Below are 19,457 nucleotides of genomic sequence, written 5' to 3'. Positions count from 1 at the left end.
GTATGTGTGTGTATGTGTGTATACCTCTGTACGTGAATCTGTGTGTGTGTGTGTCTGACCAACCATGAGTGAAGCGAAGAAGAGCGAGCTTGACCTGCGGGATAAAGCCATTATGCACCAGCAGAGGAGGCTCAAACAGGCCACACAGTTCACTCACAAAGACTCAGCGGACTTGCTGCCCCTAGATGGACTAAAGCGACTGGGTACCTCCAAAGACCTGGTGAGTCTGAACTCTTCTGACATAACTGGAGAAAATCAGTTGGTAAGGTGTTGATTGCATTAATCCATGGCAAAGTCTGACAAGTGTTGAAATACGATAGATAACCGTCTGTTTAGCTTTAATAAACTGCATATTCGTCAAGGTAAATACATAATTGTGCTGTAACAGTGCCTCTATGTTTAGCTAAAAGCCCTGTGTTTTTTCACCCTTGCAAAAAAGTGCTGATTTACATATTTGTTGTGATCTGTGATTAACAAAAATTTGGAATTTCCCAACAATGCTAGATATGGGGCAAAGACCCTGGATTGACTGCATCTAGCTAAAACATAATAGTCTGTCATTCTCTCTCTCTCTTTCTCTCTCTCTCTCTCTCTCTCTCTCTCTTTCTCTCTCTTTGTCTGTCTCTTGGGTAAGGAGAATGAGGGTGTCCTGTAATAGTGGCTTTGTTTCCCTACTGTCAACTCCTGTCACTGTCTTGATTAGATACTGAATGCCCAGACTCCTGAATGTGCTCCAAGAAATCTCTACACTCACTGCCAAGCTTCACATTGTCAGCACATGGGGTGTGAGGTGTGTGTGGGTGTGCCTGTTATTACAGATGCAATTTAATCAGACACATGCAGAGCAAGGGACAACTGCAGACATACAGCAGGACTTCTTCCAATTTCTCTCTCTCTCTCCCTGTCTCTCCCTCTCTCTCTCTCCCTCTCTCTCTCTCTCTCTCTCTGTCTCTCGCTCGCCTGCTTCAGCATACACTCACTCCAAGGCAGATGCAAACTGATAGCCAAAAGCTATCAAGAGAGAAGAATTTTCTTCCATATTTTCAGTGTTAAATGAATATACAGCCTAGAATACTTGTATTAATTTTTCTTTTCATTTGTAATGACAAAAACAGTCAACAGTTGTTGGTGGCTCATACCATGAGTTAAAATCAGAAATGACTGATACAGTACATTTGTCTGGACTCAAGTCAATTTCACCTGCGCTCTCTCTCTCTCTCTCTCTCTCTGTTAGAACAATACATGATAAACATTACACAAATGTAATATCTATGCTTTTATTCAGACACAGATAATGTCAGGTGACTTTATGGAGATGACTATTTTTTTGCTTAATCTCTGCCCCCCACATTTGACGTTGTTGAGAACTGTTTAGAGATGAAGAAAGACTCACTGGTGACAAGAGGAGGAGGATGGCCTTGGAGAGGGAGCGACAGGCATCGCTGGGCCTCCCCCGCCATCTTTCTGTCTCTCCTGCTCTTCAGTTGGCTATGTCATGGCCAATCAGGAACTGAGCCCTGAGATGACACACACAGATAATGCTACATCAGAGAGAGACTAGGAGATTTCAGAGCTACAAGGATATCTGTAAACTACTGAACAGGGAGTTTGTCCTTTTGTACTCTGTCAATCTATCTTTCTATCAGTCTTGAGTGAACTGCAGACTATGTGAAGCTTTATTTCTTAACATGATCATTTTATTACATGAAGGATAATAACCCCAATAGCAGGTGAAGAGGTGACTTTGTTATGGAAACTACTATTGTAGAGTAGGATATAAGTCTTTATATATATTAATATATACTGTCCTGTGTGGTCTAGAACATGCAGCAGGACACAAGAGAAATCAGTGAAAAATGTCCCTTGTTTGTAAGGTACTAAATGCTTATTTCCAAATTTCAGTGTTTCAAGGCAGTATGTATATCATGGCTGTAAAGGATGTTGCACTAAATCCAGTCTTTGAAATGTACCTTAGTTAGCCAGTGCACCAGCTCTACGTCACGTGAAACAGTTGATAATTCAGCAGCGACTGCCGTTATATAACTGTGATTTGTTTTGCTGTTCTGTGCCCTGAGGCCCCCCCCCCTTTCTCTCTCTCTCTCTTTCTCTCTCTCTCTCTCTCTCTCTCTCTCTCTCTCTATAACAGCACAGTAACTATGCACACAATCCAAACCAAAGCAACACACATGAAACATGAAAGGACAAACTCAATCCACCATTCAAGCGTGTGTAAGAGAGAGAGAAAAAAAAGAGGGAAGTAAATTGAATATAAACATTTGTGTCTGCAGCCCTTAAAATGTTCTCACTCACCGCCCTGGTCCTTACCCCTATTCTGAGCTGAGCCCTCACTCTCATTCTCCTCCCCATCACTCAACTCATTCCTCATCTGCACCTGCTCACACTGCATCTGTGTGTGTGTGTGTGTGTGTGTGTGTGTGTGTGTGTGTGTTCTTGATGCAATATTTGTGTGAGTGTTTGTGGCCTGAGTGAAGGATAGCTGGTTGGGCTGACTGGAAGTACATATCTGATTGCGTGTATGATAGTCAGAGATGTGGATGGGTAGAAACAGTCTGTTTATAGCTGTACCAAGGGCATCAAGCAGTCAGCATGACACAGCAGGTCCAACTACAGATGCTCACCCTACTCAAACAGGCTTTTAGCTGCCCTACAGTCTATGAACATTTGGCAAACAGCTAGGGCATGTTGTTTAATACTGGTCATGCATACTGAGCACTGTTACTTTTTGCACACTATTTTTATCTGTTGTTTTATTACAAGGCATTTGCTTTCAAGACACTCCTGCTATACCTGAATCTGAGAGCTCTTTTTACTGTGACTCCTGACAGCTGTTCTAACTCTGACTCTGAGAGTTGCTTTAAGAGCTGTAAAAAACCCTTTAGCTTAGACTCTGATTGCTTTAAGTGTATTGATTGAGGGTCCTGCTACAAGGAAGGGCCGTGATTGGGGTTAAAACCCTGTGCTGTACCGGTTAGAGCAGGCTGGCAATAGAACAGCCACCAGGAGAGAGCACAGGCTAAAAATACCACCTTCTGTGGAAAAAAAAACAGCCCAAAAGCCTGTCTGAAAGAGACAGTGAGAGTGAAATAGACTGGGTTTATGTATGTCTGTGTGTGAAGGAGAGGCGGGCTGTGTGTGTGTGTGTGTGTGTGTATGTGTGTGTATGTGTGTGTGTGTGTGTGTGTGTGCATCTGTGTGTGTGTGTGTGTGTGTGTGTCTGTGTGTGTGAGATATCAAGAGCACAGAGAGAACACAGCTGTCTCAGCGTGTTGGCCCATCTCTGGCCGTGTGACAGGAAGTGTGCCGCTGGGCCTGGTGATCAGGAGAGGAGAACAGACATTAGTACGTGTCACATGACTCTCAGGATGAGAGAGAGGAGAGTCTGTCATAGTCCAATAATTAACCCACATGCCAATTAGCCACACAGGGAGAAATGGATCACGACAGACTGAGAGTGCATGCAAGAGTCACAGTAGAATTCAGATCAATGGTCAGGTCATTGATGGGTTCTCCAACTCCAGTAATGATTAACACATCATGAATTATCCTCATTCTGCACAGTAGCTTTAGTGTGACTGGCAGTTGAAATCTATTGGACTCTTGATAAAATGGTAAAGTCAAAGAGAAAGAGAGAGAGAGTGATGAGAGAGAAAGAGACAGGTGAGAGTTCCAGACAGAAGACAATAAAATGGTCCTGATTTTTTTTTAGGACTAAAATAATGTGCTATTCTTATGCAGTCCCAGTGACGGCCAAACATACATTGAAGTCAAGGCAATATGCATGAATTCTAGTAGATTAGGTTAGGGATTGGTCCTAGTGCTGAACAGGGTTGTCAATTACTGTTCCTGCCACTCTGTGACCCATAACACATTTCCACGTTCACAAATGCAAATGAGCAGTGAAAGCACGCTGCATTATTCATGAGGCTGGTATTATCTAGTCAGGGACTTGCAGACAGTGCTCTCACACATACTGGGAGTCGTGCATTTCTTCTCTCTGTGTGGCAGATGGACAAATAAAATGTAGCAATGTATGGAGGTCATACAGTGTTTATGCATAGAAGACAGTGTTGTTATGTATGAAGGACATGGTGTGTCTGTGTTTTTGAAGGATGTAGTACAGTGGTTACGTAAGAAGGACATGCTGTGCCTGTGTTTGGGGGATGTAGTACAGTGGTTATGTATGAAGGACATGGTGTGTCTGTGTTTGGAGGATGTAGTACAGTGGTTATGTATGAAGGACATGGTGTGTCTGTGTTTGGAGAATGTAGCACCATGGTTATGTATGAAGGACATGGTGTGTCTGTGTTTGGAGGATGTAGTACAGTGGTTATGTATGAAGGACATGGTGTGTCTCTGTTTGGAGAATGTAGTACCATGATTATGTATGAAGGACATGGTGTGTCTGTGTTTGGAGGATGTAGTACAGTGGTTATGTATGAAGGACATGGTGTGTCTGTGTTTGGAGAATGTAGTATTGTGGTTATGTGTAAAGGACATGGTGTGTCTGTGTTTGGAGAATGTAGCACCGTGGTTATGTATGAAGGACATGGTGTGTCTGTGTTTGGAGGATGTAGTACAGTGGTTATGTATGAAGGACATGGTGTGTCTGTGTTTGGAGGATGTAGTACAGTGGTTATGTATGAAGGACATGGTGTGTCTGTGTCTGGAGAATGTAGTACAGTGGTTATGTATGAAGGACATGGTGTGTCTGTGTTTGGAGAATGTACTACCATGATTATGTATGAAGGACATGGTGTGTTTATGTCTGGAGAATGTAGTGCCGTGGTTATGTATGAAGGACATGGTGTGTCTGTGCTGGGAGAATGTAGTATTGTGGTTATGTGTAAAGGACATGGTGTTCACTCATAAGCCTCAGTGCTGCCATTACTAGAATTCATCCGAAGGATGATGTCATTCAACAACATGTGAACTGCCTGTCTTTCACGGGGGGGGGGGGGGGGGGGGGGGGGGGTGGAAGGCTGCTCTCTGCCACATTGGCTCTGGTTACATTTAATGTGATTCTCTCTTTTATAAATAATCCATCTGTCCATTTCATGAGGCTTAAATGTATCCACTCTGACAGTCAGCTTTTTCTCACTGAAGCTGCATGTACTTTTTTACAAGTAAAAGTCGAATACATCTGATGTACTTTTCACTAGTTTTCCTCTGACTAACCACCTAATTGCTTCTGCTGGCCAACGAGTGAAAGGATATTTTCAGAGGACAGAGGATTTTTTTTTTTTATTTCTTAATCTAAACACTAATCCCTATGCTAGAGGGAAAGAACAATTTAATTCTTGTAAGAAATCATCTCAGCCTTTCCAGCTACTGAAGGAGAGTAGTGATATGAAATAACTAGTCTGGTGCACTGTCTGATATGAAATAACAACCCCTCCCCCATTCATTAACCTTTGGGTAAAACATACATGCACACACACAAACACACACACACTCATGGACACCACACACGCACAGATAGTGTCCCTGCCTTCCCTGGCAAGCTTTAATTACCTACCCCCACTGTGTGTGTGTGCTTCCGCACACATGCCATGTCTATTGCTTATTAAAGCAGGGAGGTTCATCATAGTTTTATTAAACTAATGATTTAAGGGGGCTATTAGATGCCCAACGAACAAGTTTTATACAATCAAATGAGCTCATGATTGCCCTGTGTGTGATTAGCTTTGATAGGAGAAACACAGGAGCCTCTTTGTCTCTGTGTCTTTAAAGTGGAGTGTACATTAGACATTAGAGGCCACAGAGTGTTTGGCAACATGCTTCTTTCATTTGCAATATATGCCATGTGGGATTAGTCCAAAACACTGGAACAGGATAAACCTTCGGGTACACACATACAATGATTTTAATCTTCATGTCCTGTGAAGTATTTGTATATGAGTGCTATCTTGTTGTAATTATTTTGCAGTTTAACAGATAGAAAGCAGAGGGCTTGGCTTTCAGCCCAGTCCTGCTAATGGAAGGTGAACGTGTGTGTGTGTGAGTGTGTGTGTGTGAGTGTGTGTGTGAGAAGGTGAGAAGGTGGGGTTGCATTACTAGAATTTAAGGCATCTCTACATAACTGTCATATAATTACCACAATAAGCCTTTTTACCCAGTTCAGTCATTAATGTAATGTAAGTATTGTACCAGGAGAAGAGGTAGCCTCTAAGCTAACTGCTAGAACTGATTTGTTTCTGTCTCTCTGCTCTTGGTTATATAGCTGGCTGGGTGGATGTACAGTCAATATGAGCTGTATTCCTAATAGGGGTTCTGTTGACTTTTTTGTGTCAGTGTATTTGCTGGGGGGAATGTTGAGTGACTCTGTGACTTTTTGAGATTGATTTGAGTTATGACAGGCACAGTCTGCTGCCACACTTTTCTTTCATGACATTTTTCTCTTGTATTCAGTGAACTTGCGTGGCAAAATCGAATTTAATTTTAGGACTGCTAAAAACATAGTAGTAGTAATAACAATAATAATATCTTGTTTCCTGTAAAATTACAGAAGCCTACATGGAATTGTCCTGCAAGTAAATTTACCATTACAGTAACACTTACAGTAATATTCTGTGTAAGGGAAGGACGGCATTTATACTTAATAGCTAGCAACTTGCATGGGATGTATGTGATATAGAGATGTTTATATTTGTAAGCGTGTGTGTGTGCGTATGTGTGTGTTTGCGCCTGTGTGCCTGTGTGTGTATGTGTGCGTGTGTGTGTTTAAAACTGTAAGCAGTCATTGCTATAGATTACATCTTCTAAATCAGCAGACTTGGCATCTGATGTTAGCTACAGCAATAGAGAAAATGTACTGGACATTTGACTTGTATCTGACCTACACAGGAAATGTGCTCTAGATGAGCAAATAGCAGTCAGAGCATTGCCACGTATGGATGTGTCTGTGCGTATGTTTAAGTGATGAGTGGACAATAATGTAACCATACAGAGCCATGGCTCAGAATGAGATTATAATATTACTGAGGCCTGCTTTTCTCTCTCTCTCTCTCTCTCTCTCTCTCTCACTCTCTCTCTCTCTCTCACCTCTCTCTCTCTCTCTCTCTCTCTCTCTCTCTCTCTCTCTCTCTCCCTACCATTTCTCATCTTTCTCTTTATTTCTCTTTCTAACCCAGCTTAAAGGCAGCAGACTCGCCATGCTGCCAAGGCATTTCCAACACAATATGATTTGACAATGTAAAATGGAAACAGGGCCACCTTTATTCTCTCTCTTCTCTCTCTTGTTTTTTCAGACCAGGCATAGGGTTCATGATTGAGAGACACAAGTGTTTTGGGTTGGTTGTCTGGTAACAGCATTCTGAATGAGTTCTATCCTCATTACCGATGCATCCCTCCTGCCAAGAGCAATCAGAATTCAGCAAACAAAAACATAGTAAAACATATATAAAGACCGAACAGCTGTCCGCAATGATTGCTGTCATAATTTTTATCTGCATGTTTTTTGTTTTTTTGGTTTTTTGTTTTTTTTTTTTTTTGGGTCAAAACAGACCACCTCATTAAATCAATGAGAAAATAAGATTCCCCTGCCCCACCTCCCTCACGTTTTCTCCTTTGCCCGTAGGCTTATGAAGACTCTTACAGCATATGGAGAATTTCAGTTTTCTGGGTCTTAGTCACATGGCGATTCTTTACGGAATCAGCACACAAGAAATTTCAGGTTATTAGGCTGATTATTGGAGGTCTCAGAGCCAATGGCCATTTCAAAGAGGATTCCATCTACATTTTTAGGGACAAAACTGACCTTAAGAAATGGCCATCCTGTGACATTATACAGACACTTCTGATTATAGATTGCTCTAACTGAAGAGTCTTTCATATAAAATTGGCTGTCCTGCTGTGGCTGCCTGTTATACAACAGTAAAAAGTACCAAGCATTGCACTGTGAGGAGCTGTGGAGGATAACTCTTATGTAGAAGGAGCTAACCTACTGTGGCAAAAGCAAGTGCCAGGTCAGATAGCATCAGTCCAGAGGAAGCAGGTGATCCGCTCTTAAAAGGATTGTCATTCCCTTCATGTATTTATGTGGTTGGTCTTTCAGTGTGTGTGCAAGATGACTTTGAAGTGTAAGGAGTGATTGCATTACCGGGGCAAGAGCAGGAGATCTAGGATAAAGGCTGTGCCTGGTCTCCTTGTTGCTTGTTGAATGAAGAGATGAAAGGCCAGTCAGTAGAAGAGTTAGAAAGATGAAATATCTCAAGAGTAAAAGATGGCATATTCCCTGTTTATGACTGCAGAAACCAAACAAACATGCATTACTAAACATAAATAACAGAGTTTACCAATCCGCTGCAGACATGTTGTTTCAGGGCTTGTAATACTTTGTCTGTGCTCTTCATAATGCACCACAAATAAATTCATTGAACTACTAGGCCTATTTTTTATTCTTGTATGCCTGTAGCATTGTTGAGATAACTTATGAGAAGTTATGAGAGGTTGTGGCAAAACCAGCTAAATTTCAGTCTTTAACAGGCTACTATAAGACCTCTATACATATACCTTGGCCAGTGTCCATGTCTCACAATGCATACACACACATGCTATATTTACATCTTAGCAGATGTCCCTGTATCAAAACACATACACATGCTACTGTGCATAATGAATGTTCAGGAAAAACCCTCACCCAGGACTAGAGTCTCTGCAGTTAATGGCATCTCTAGAGACAGAGAGCCCTACTGTACAGTGATTAGATTTAATTAGGATGTTCACTGTGGCTGGAGCATCTACAACACATGATCCTGATCCAATCTCCTCCTTTCTCTTTAATCTGCTGTGTGTTGACGTCTCCTCAGATATGTGTTGCATGGGTTAGTGGTCAGTCTTTCCACTGAAAACTCACTGAATGGGCCCTGTGGTGTTAACCTGAGTGTCCTTGTTCTGTGACACAAATTGACTTTTCACCACTGTACCACAGCAGTCTAGTCAATGTCATTCACAAGGCCCTGTCAGCAAAGCAGTTGAAACTGGGCTTTTTAAGTGTAATATTCTCCTCTGTGTGGAAGAGAGGTGTTGTTTAGAGTGGTGGGTGTAAAATACGTTTTTTGCCTCAGTCAAGGGAAATGCTTCAGGAACATGTTTACAGCAAAGGATTCCCAATGTTTTAACCCCTGCACATCTACAGATCTAGTTAGTTTTGATGCCATACATCTTAAGAAAATATTATGAGTCGACATTTTGGGGTGAAGAGAGGGCAGCATCGCTGTGTTTTCCCAATTAGCATCTTTCTTCTAACTGTGCCCCTTCCTGTTTCCTCTACAGCAACCCCACAGTATTGTGCAGCGGCGTCTCCTAGAAGGAAACATCACGCGCATGCGGGGAGAGGGGCGCGACCCCGCAGCCAGGGTCCGCTCCCCACTCGCTGACAACAAGGAGGGTGGCACCGAGAAGGAGGAAAGGAGCGAGAGTACAGCAGAGGACTCCACAGAAGAGAGGGAGTCCCCTGAGGAGAGCGAGAAGAGCCTGAGATCTGAGGAGGAGGAGGAGGAGGAGGAGGAGGTGGAAGAAGAAGAAGAAGAAGAGGAAAACGGAGAGGAAGAGGAGGACAGCAGCAGTACCGGAGGAAAACGGAAGAACGAGAGCGATAAAAAAGTTGAGCAGAAGAAGAAAGAGAGAAGCAGGACAGAGGAACAAAAGAGGGCATTCGCTCTTGCAGCCCTGCTGGTCCAGTGCAAGGTGCGAATCTCTTTATTCTCTTTTCTTTCTCTTCACTCTCTTTGTTTCTGGTCCTTTCTGTTCCTTCAGTGCTCATAATGAAACAACACTATTTAAGTGTTTCTGCAGTCCTCTCTGACTCATCCCTTCCATATCTCACTGCTTTTTTCTTCTATTCATGGAGCAAAGTTTCTTTTCAGATGCTTAATGGCCTACGTTTTTAAGAAAGCTCTGCCTACACCCCACTCCCAGGCACTTCTCTCTCTCTCACTGAGGTGGCCAGACATACAGGTCCATCTGCACTCAAGAATCATCATTATCATCATCACCATCATTATCATGATCCACCTCCTCCTCGTACGCGCCACACAAATAATTTTAACTTCTCTTGCAATGGGCTCAGCAGGACTGAACGCTCATTAAGGGCACTATCTGAAATCCATATTGAGCAAACAATGCAACTCTCAGACGCAAATATTATGGAATTATAATGCCAGATTTAAGTGTGTGTCTGCATGCAAGGATTGAGTTGCTTCTCAGAACTCCCATTTTCTCTTAATAAATGGAGGAAATGTACATTAGGGAACAAATGCATTTTCCCTCAACAGAATGAAAAATACACATCGAAGTTAAAGCATCAGGCTATTAGGCGTTATTCTGTGTAGTACTTCAAGTCGTTTATGAAGAATTCCAGTTCAGAGTTTAAAAAATGAAGCTCTGCTAAATTAACTGTAGCCATTCCACATAAGCTCACATGTACCAATCCTTGACTATTGCTTTAATGAAAGATGGGGCCAGTAGTAGACTGAGGCTCTGACCGTCAGTTTAGATGCTCACTTAGAACCAAAACAGATGTGAGAGTTGCACATTAAAACACATGCAATTGGAGAATATACACACACACACGCGCACACACACACAAAGAAACACCACCACAATGGCTTTCAACCAGTGCATTTTGCTGCATTCAGAAAACAACCACCACAAAACAAACACAACAAAAATGTAGATTTAGGTGTCTGTTAGAAGCTGGGAACAGGTTTTACACACAGTACCAGACCATGGCTTTAATGCCACGTCCCCTGGACTGATCCTCATTGTGACGAAAAGCTTCTGCATGTGGGCCAGTCTTTACTACAACACTGAATAAATCAATACACGCAGCCGATCACCCCAGGAAAGACACACTCACACACACACACACACACACACACACACACAGACAAGCAGAGGCAGCAGTGACACTTTGTAAAAAGGCAAGAACAAAAGCCAACGTGATTTCTCTTTCAAATAAAAGAGACAACAGAGTCACAGCATAATTATTCGTTGTATAGCTATTTTTAAAGCTTCACAGTTAGGCAGAAAAAAAAACAGACAGAGACACAGAGAGGGAGGTGAGAGAGAGAGAGAGGGAGGTGAGAGAGAGAGAGAGAGAGAGAGAGAGAGAGAGAGAGAGAGAAAGATGACAAAGGCCTCGGGGACTCTATGAGCACAGCTTGCTCCATATGGTTAGTGTGTGTTTGTGCATGTGTGTGTCTGTTTGGGCTGACTGAGTCTCCCAGTGGTGGGCTTTCATAAGATTGTGTGTGTGTCTTTATGTGAGGAAGTGTTTCATTTGAGGGCATCACACATAAACAGAAACACACAAGCCAAGGAGGAGTGTGATGGTGAGATGCAAGAGTGAAAGACTGAAGACACTCTTCCCACCTGTAATGTTTGAGAAAATGAGTGGGACGCACAACAAAGCACAGGCTTGGAGCATTGCTGAAAAAAAAGGAAAAAAAAAGACTAATTCAGAGCAGGAAATTTAGGGGTTGGGCGTTTGCAACAAGGTGGTGACCTATCTTTTATGTGGCTGGAAATTTCAGAAAGTGTGTGTTTGTGTGTGTCTGTGTGCTACAACACCTAGTGTTTTTGAGAGTGGTCCTTCCGTTGACTGTAGGAAAGTTGTGAGGGTGGAAACCCAGCACGGTATTCAGAAGACACACTAGTGCCCCAAAGACTACTGACATGTCTCAGGTTGATGACTGTAACGTGCTGAGACATGCAGAGGCAAGTGTCTTTCTCTCTCTCTCTTTCCGTATGGTATAGACCACATTATGTGCAAGGCTTCATATGTGGCCATGGACCATATGTCCCCCATTTCCTCTGTGCATCTGCAGCGTTGCTTTCTCCTACGACAGGAAGTGGTGATTAACTGTCTTTCCTTGAGATGCCCAGTATGGGGGTGGGTGTCAGAGATGAGAGAGAAAGTGTTTGTGTGAAACAGAAGCCCTACAACGGAAGTTCAGTTCAAGATGTTCCACTGAAGAAGATTTTACACATGAGAAGGTTCCATTCAAGTCAGCAGAGTCATTCATGGTAATGTGAAGTCCTTTACCAGAGATAAAAACTTTTCTGTGATGAGGGTCAATGTAAACCTTTCAGGTTTGAGTGCATTAGGACATTCTCTCAAAACAGGATCTGTGTGTGACTTATTAAAGTCATAATGAGGTGTGTTCTTTAAAGGTTGCTGACATTGTTGCTGACTTGACATGGCTCATGACCAGTCTGGAAGGAGCTGATGGGCTGATAAGTTAAACAGTGTGAGGAGAACCACTGATAATGTGAATAAATAACAAACTGGTTAAATATCCAGGGGGGAAAAGCGAAACACCACCACCACTAATGCACACGGCTGAAACATCTAGACATGTTAGTTTACTAATTGCAAAGTAAACATTTCATGCTCTGTTTAATCATGGTAAATTTTGATGAGTTGAGACTTTCTAAAGATCTTGGGGAACACAAGGTGAGAAGGTCAGGCCAGCTATTTACTGTCTTGGTGAGATTTAAGTTTTGAAAATGCTGAGAAATGTTTTCCATGGGGAATAGAACTCCATTAGTGTCCTCCACTGCCTTGTGGTGTTCACCAGAATTAGCCAAATGTCATCTATCAAGACACTTCCGCAGTGAAAAAAAGAGAGTGGGAGAGAGAAAGTCAATGCTAATTGGTTTTGTGTTGAAAGCAGTTGTGTTTGACACAGAGTAAACACGATCCATTTTGCCTTCTCTAATGAGACAGCCAGTAGATGCAGTGGCAAAGCTTGTCTTTTATGTGCTAAGTTAGTGTATTTAGAGCCTGGAGAAGAAGAACAGTGTTGTTGCGTTGTCTGCCTTAGTGGAGAAGTAAAACGCTTCGACTAAAGATAGACAAGATCATAGCTGTTTGTCCTGCAGTACTGTTGCAGCTGTAGTTCCATTAGTTTAAAGCTGAATGTGATGTCTGAGATAGAAGACAGTATAGATGCTCTCTATTTAAAACCATGTAGCACTTAGAGCCTACGAACAGTTTGTGTTTTGCTCACTTAAAAAGGTTTTTATAGATATGGTCTCTTTAACAGTGTGATATTTGAACATTATGGTATTTGTTTGTGTTGCAGTGTGGTGATGCACAACTGGAGGTGCTCCTAAACACAGGCTGCCAACACAACCACATCTCCAGCTCCTGTTGTAGAAGACTGGGGTGAGGCCCTGTTCTCAGCACACACACACACACATGCACACACATATAAATACACACATGCATGCACACACATGCACACACGCACGCACACACACACACACACACACTCATACACATTCACTTTGACACTCAATTATTTGGAGTAGTTTTTAAACTTCATTACCCAGATGAACATGGGCCCAACAAAAGATGACAAACTAGATCATCACAATCTAAAGACAAAGATATGTGTGACAGACAACATCAAGAATTTTAACAAATGATCATGTGTGCTTATGTTGCAGACTGACAGACAGTGTAGATGCTAAACCTCACACGGTGAAGGAGCTGCAGCTACAGCTGGGCAGAGAAAGAGTGAAGTGCAGTGCTCAGGTCACAGGTACCTTTCTCACTCTCCTCCACAGACTCACACTCTTTCTTTACAAACAGACATTCCTCATTCACATTCAACTCAACAAGTAAATGAGTGCTGAAAACCCTTTTCTGTCTTTCCTATGAATGAATGGTTATGAATGCTAAGCAGCCTCAACATTTACAAATGAAGATTGCACCTTTTTAAAAAAAAAGAAAAGACAGATCTCATTTTGATAATGATAAACATTAAGCTTGATGGCCCTGTTTCTGAGAGCGTGATTGATTTGTTCAGCATATATCTGTTTTGCCGTGAGCATGCACACGGTATTGTTCTGTGGGGAAGGCCTTTTCTGTAACACTACCAATGGTCTGCTTGTATGCTAAGTGTTCAGAATGCCACTGACCTTTTCATTTCGGATGTATGACACCCAGGTCACGGAGACAAAGACCAAGAGGCAAAGATACATTAGGTCCTCTAAACGTTCAGAGTTCATCCAGCACAAAGGCCAAAAAAAAACACCTTAAAATAGCATAACGATTCCATTCACATTCAGCCTCCATTTTGCCAGTGTCTCAGCTAACACTGTGAGAGAAGATTCATTTTTCTTTCACCCCCCACCCCTCACTCTCTCTCTCTCATCTTCTTATTCTCTATCTGTTCACAGAGGATGAGGAGTTTGAGCTGAGCCTTGGGCTGCAGACTCTCCAGGAGCTCAAAGTAAGTCCTTCATTTATTAGTGTGAATTAAACAGATGTTATCATTGTCTTCCATCACTGACATATGTTTCTCAGACACCTGCTCCTGTTGTGATTTTACCCTTTAAAATGGCTCCAAAGGATCTGTTGGGTTTTTTTTTTCCTTTTTAAAGAAAATTCTCCGTAGTGTTTGAGTTAATCTGTAATAATGAGAAAGCAGCGATAACCACCAAGTTAATGGGAATCAGAACCGGGAGAACTACGGTGCTAGCATAACGGGTTTCAGATTTCTCCTGTCACAAATCAAGCTTATCTGAGCTGTGTCTGAATCAGATTATGGCAAAGTAGCGTTAAACTGACGTTAAATTAAAAGCACTCTGCTGATTTAGCTGAATGAGAACTGAACAGCAGGATAAAACTCAACACACAAGACATGTCAAATCACAATGTGGGTGGACTTAAAATACTGACATTTCCAACAGAAAGCACAAGGAATAGTCAACTGATTCCAAGACAGAAAAACAGAAACGACTTAACTTCCGTTGACATTTATCCCACCAAACAAGGCAAATGGGAGGTGGTATTTAGCTCTATCATAACTTACAGTGGTTCTATTTAAACACATGTAAAAGAATGTGAGTTTAAATGTGTGTTTCTCTCAGAGAGAGAGAGAGAGAGAGAGGGAGAGAGAGGGAGGGAGACAGAGAGAGAGAGAGAGAGAGCAAGAGAGAGAGATGCCCAGCAGACACTGAAATGCACAGAAACACAAAGTGTGCAAGTCTAATTAGGTGACCGGGCACTCAGTGAATGCTTAAAATAAGCTGAGATTCTCAGGTGTTATTTCTATGCACACACACACACACGCACGCACATGCACACAGAGGATATGCTTAATTTAACACCCTGAAGCTGAGTCCCATGAGACGTCATTCTGAGAGCGCTGAACAAATGATTGTTTATGTGCTTCAGTGTGTGCATTTGAAACTCAATGTACAGTCTTACCAAGGAACAAAATGGCATTTATAGACCACTATATCAGAATCATTCATTGGGCATCATATCTCTGCTGGATCCGGGTATGTCTTTACATAACAAATGGCTTATGTAATACAGAGAGTAAGTATAAGATGCAAGTAACTACTGGATTGTCTTGAGAGTTTCTAGATTGTAGACTAAAGGATTAAAAGTCCCCAGTCTCGGAATAAGAGTGTTAAATTGTTTTGCAGGGGTATACATGGATTACTGTTTGTCAACTTTGCCCAGCCTCCCAGAGACTGGTCAACTTTACTGTTCTGGAAAGAACAACAATAAGCTGTTTGTCTTTGTTCAACATTAAGAGACCAATCAGCGCTCTCTACCTAGTATTTCATAATTAGCATTTACATTTTACAGCTCATTTTTGAAGATGTCAGCAGGTAATAGTCATGTGACTTGTAATTTATTGCTTTGGAAATGTCAGCTCGTGATTCACTCAAACCAAAATTTCCAATGTTGTTGATGAGGGCACTGCCAGCCAATGGTTCCCTAAACTGTATTAAATAGTTGTAACAGGACACATCATGAGTGGTGTGATGTATTTATTGAGTTTTTAAAGTGGAGGCTCAAAGGAAGCTCTGAAGGATTTTGCACAGAAACACAAGGATTTTGCCTGGTTGTCGGTTATAAGGAAAAACCAAAAGATCATGTGGTATACAGATTGTTTTTTAATATAATTTTCGGAGTCTTCTTTTGACCAGCACTCATCACAAAATTAAAGTGTTTCAAGAACTGTGAACAGTGACAAGACCTTTCCTCTTTTTCTTCTAATTAAACATGTCAACAACTTGCAGAAAAAGCTTTATTTCTCACTAGCTGACAAAATTTAATAAAGTCTGGGCATGAAATAATTCACCATGTGAGGGCATATCAGTTTGAGTGTGAGACTGCATTGCAATAAACCACATCTTTGTCTTTTAGCTGTAAGCACTTTTGAATATGTTCAGTATGTTGTACTGTATGACCATGTCGGGTAAATGAATCCTTTTTGGTATGTTTCAATAGAACCAGTGTGACTGTAAATTTCTTTGTACCTCCTCAGTGCTGTGTTGACCTCAACTCCAAAGTGCTGAGGCTTCAGACTACAGGAGAAGAGTTGCCATTCCTGGACACACCAACCCAAAGTCTGTGCCATCGTGACAAAAACAAGAACCTGTGAGGCCCTGACATCTGCCCACATCCGTTTAACCTGTCTCGTGAGAGGTGGGAGGTCCGGGGATGGCGTGTGTGTTGAGCGCTGTCGCCAGAGACACACAAATTCCTCTCCTCTTCCACCTTCTCCTCTCTTGTTTTGCCTCACGCTGTCATGTTTGTTTCTGTGCCATTTTCACAGGTGACCCATCTTGATTATCTTGTGTTTGATTCAGTCTTTGATTTTGTGGAGCCGTACTGATGGAAAAGGGTCGTGTAAGGTTATGTATATCGTATATTCGTTGTCATCTCTTACCATTTCTGTTCACAAGGCTTTACTGGAATCAGCCAAAATAAAGGACAGTAATTATTTCTTGAGAAATGAAATGTGCTCGTAAATGCCTCTTTTGGATGAATATTCTAATTTGACTGATTTTAAGTAGTCAGGGGAATCAATTCCTCCGGTCACAAGAAATCTTCCTGTCCTTCCTGTCCTAATCTGTCCTTACAAAGTGTACTTTCTAGAGCATCACTGGACCTGCAAAGAAAGGCTGCATTTCAGTTAGGTCTCTTAGATGCTTCCAGAGATCTGGGGCTTGTCATCTCTGTTTTGGTCCAGTGTGACCAGAGACAGAACTTTTAGAGTTTTTTACATTTCATTGACAGATACATTCATATCCATTCTGGATGAGATAACAATTGGTAGTTTTCCTGGGTTACTGATAAAATGGAGGTCTGTCATTTTTATTTGAGTCCCACCTCTAAATCTGATGATTAATCATCAACAACAGTCCATTAAATTTCAAACGCTGAAACAGCCATTCTCAAAAAGGCAGTCCTAATCCTCCTAAATCAGCAGAAATCTAACAAATTGTTTCTCTTCTGACTTTCGTCAGACAGTAGTCTCAGAACATTCTACCTGCTTAGGTTCATAGATGTCTGCCTTGTATAATGCTGCACATTTGTATTAGAGTGAACGAATCAAAAGTCGTGTAAAAATACAAATTGGGAAGCGATGCTCACTTCATATTTAGACTCCCAGACCTCCTCTCCTTGGCTCCAGACAGGAGCAGTCCTGCCATGGCCCCCCACACCCCTCACCCCACCCGCCTCTAGTCCGAGGCTGAACACTCAGTCCTTGGCCTCACTGGACCTCCATTTAAATATGACTCTTGTTGTTGGGGTTTGTCTCATAAACACCCCATGTTCCTCTGATCTGCTGTAACTAATGCAGAGTTTTTCACGCTTGCTGACAGCACCCAGGCAAGCAAATAAAAACCAAAAAACCACAGGGGCATGTATAATTCTGCCCCTCTAACCATGTGGAGCCCTCCTGGCCTATGTTTTCATTTGAAAAAAATAAAAGCGTGATGAATGAGGAAGACGGAAAAATGACGCTTCATTTGTAATTTCATCCTCTGTCACTCTCTGGTGCCATGTCACTGCGGCTCTCCGACCGTCTTTCGCTGCTGGTCCATTGTGGGGTTAGACTACATTTTGTTCTTCTTTGATGTGAATTAGTACTTTCTATACTCTATTGTAAGGGAAATCAATGTCTTAAAAAAGTTTATTTTTGGTGTCTTATTTTTTTCCCCTGGAACAGTATTTTTTTCTCTGCCTAATAAAAAAATGATGTATTCTGGCTATGCCTGAGTCCTCTGTGCTGTTTCTCCGGGGGGGGGGGGGGGGGGGAGGGTAGTGTACAACCTGGAACGTGGACACAATATACAATTTCCTTGAAGTCCAAAACAGACCAACAATGAGCTGATAATTATTGAACTGATCGGCTGTGCTCAATGTAAAGGGATAAATTATTCTCCAACCCAAACATTTATAGCAATCTGAACATGCATATCAGTATGTTCACGATATAACTATAGGTAGAAAAAAGGTTGTTGAGTGTGAAAGGAGGGGAGAGTTCACCGAGCTTTTGCAAATGACAGCACATTGTCCAATATGCAACATATCTCTTCCATTCTTTCACTTTTAGAGCTGGCTTCCATGTAGATGTATCAGTGTGTGTGTGTGTGTGTGTGTGTGTGTCATGGCCATGCCCTCTGCTTACGTGACGCTATTAAAAGGATCTGATCATGAAGTTGCAGGGAGAACAGATGTTCCCACAGAGAGCAGGAGTCTGAGGGAAGGAGGAGGGGCTTGCTCCACCTCCTCTAAACCCACCTTCCTCTTTCTAATAGGGTAGAACCCTCTCTGATATGAAAGTCATGACCAAACTTGACCGTCTGTCGTAGTTAGACATCAACCCCTTATTCTCCTTATTCTCAAATGCCTCATTATTAGTGTACCATTTACTGATACATTCTGTAAAGACATACTGATGAAAACTGCAGTTCCCATCAGTGTAGATAAGAACACACCCTACGTCATTAGTGAAGCTGAACATCCTGAAGAATCTGACCCAGTTCCGGGTTAATTTTTTTTTCTTTTATGTCTGTGTGCATGTGGAACAGATGGGCTGATTTAGCCATCCTTTCAGAAGGTCTCTTGGCTTAGAGGATCCCATTTTTTTTTCCCACTGTTTCCTTTCTCTGTTGCATCAGAAGGTCTCCCATCATGCCTTTGACTGCCACAGCAAAACCTCCACAAACGCATAGTGCTTCCCCAGGGAATAATATTACATCAAAAAGGAAACAAAATGTCTGAGAGAGAGAGAGAGAGAGAGAGAGATGGGCTGCTTCCCACAATGCACCAGGAGGCCTGTGGCGCTTTCTTTTGACTCAGTGCACATGCCACATCCTGTCACAGCTTGATGAAGAACACACATGTCTTGTTTATGTGCTGCCAAGAGAGACACTATACTCCTGTTTCAATGCATATTAATGAGAGCTTTAACAGGTATTTTGACGGTCTCTCTCATGCACGCGTGCACACACACACACACACACACACACAACCAAATATGGAAATTAATACATACACATCTTTTTTTTATTCAGCTTCTTATCAACATGAATATACAAGAGGATCGCTGAGACTTGAGCATATCAATAAGACTGTGAGCTTGAATAACAAAACATAAAAAAACAATGTT

At 42.0% G+C, this 19,457-nt stretch overlaps 1 protein-coding gene across 1 annotated transcript; it reads left to right on the top strand.

Annotated features, from left to right (window-relative positions):
* Positions 1–64: 64 nt before the first annotated feature.
* On the top strand, positions 65–16,589 carry nrip2 (nuclear receptor interacting protein 2). Its single transcript, XM_030788462.1, has 6 exons — positions 65–220; positions 9,295–9,708; positions 13,110–13,192; positions 13,477–13,571; positions 14,212–14,264; positions 16,320–16,589. Exons 1-6 carry the CDS (start codon positions 65–67, stop codon positions 16,434–16,436), a joined length of 918 nt encoding a protein of 305 aa, XP_030644322.1. The 3' UTR covers positions 16,437–16,589.
* Positions 16,590–19,457: the final 2,868 nt, after the last annotated feature.

The sequence above is a fragment of the Chanos chanos genome, chromosome 1 (assembly GCF_902362185.1).
Source record: "Chanos chanos chromosome 1, fChaCha1.1, whole genome shotgun sequence".
NCBI lineage: Eukaryota > Metazoa > Chordata > Actinopteri > Gonorynchiformes > Chanidae > Chanos > Chanos chanos.
The sequence above is the reverse complement of the archived record's forward strand: the minus strand, read 5'-3'. Positions and strand labels throughout refer to the sequence as shown.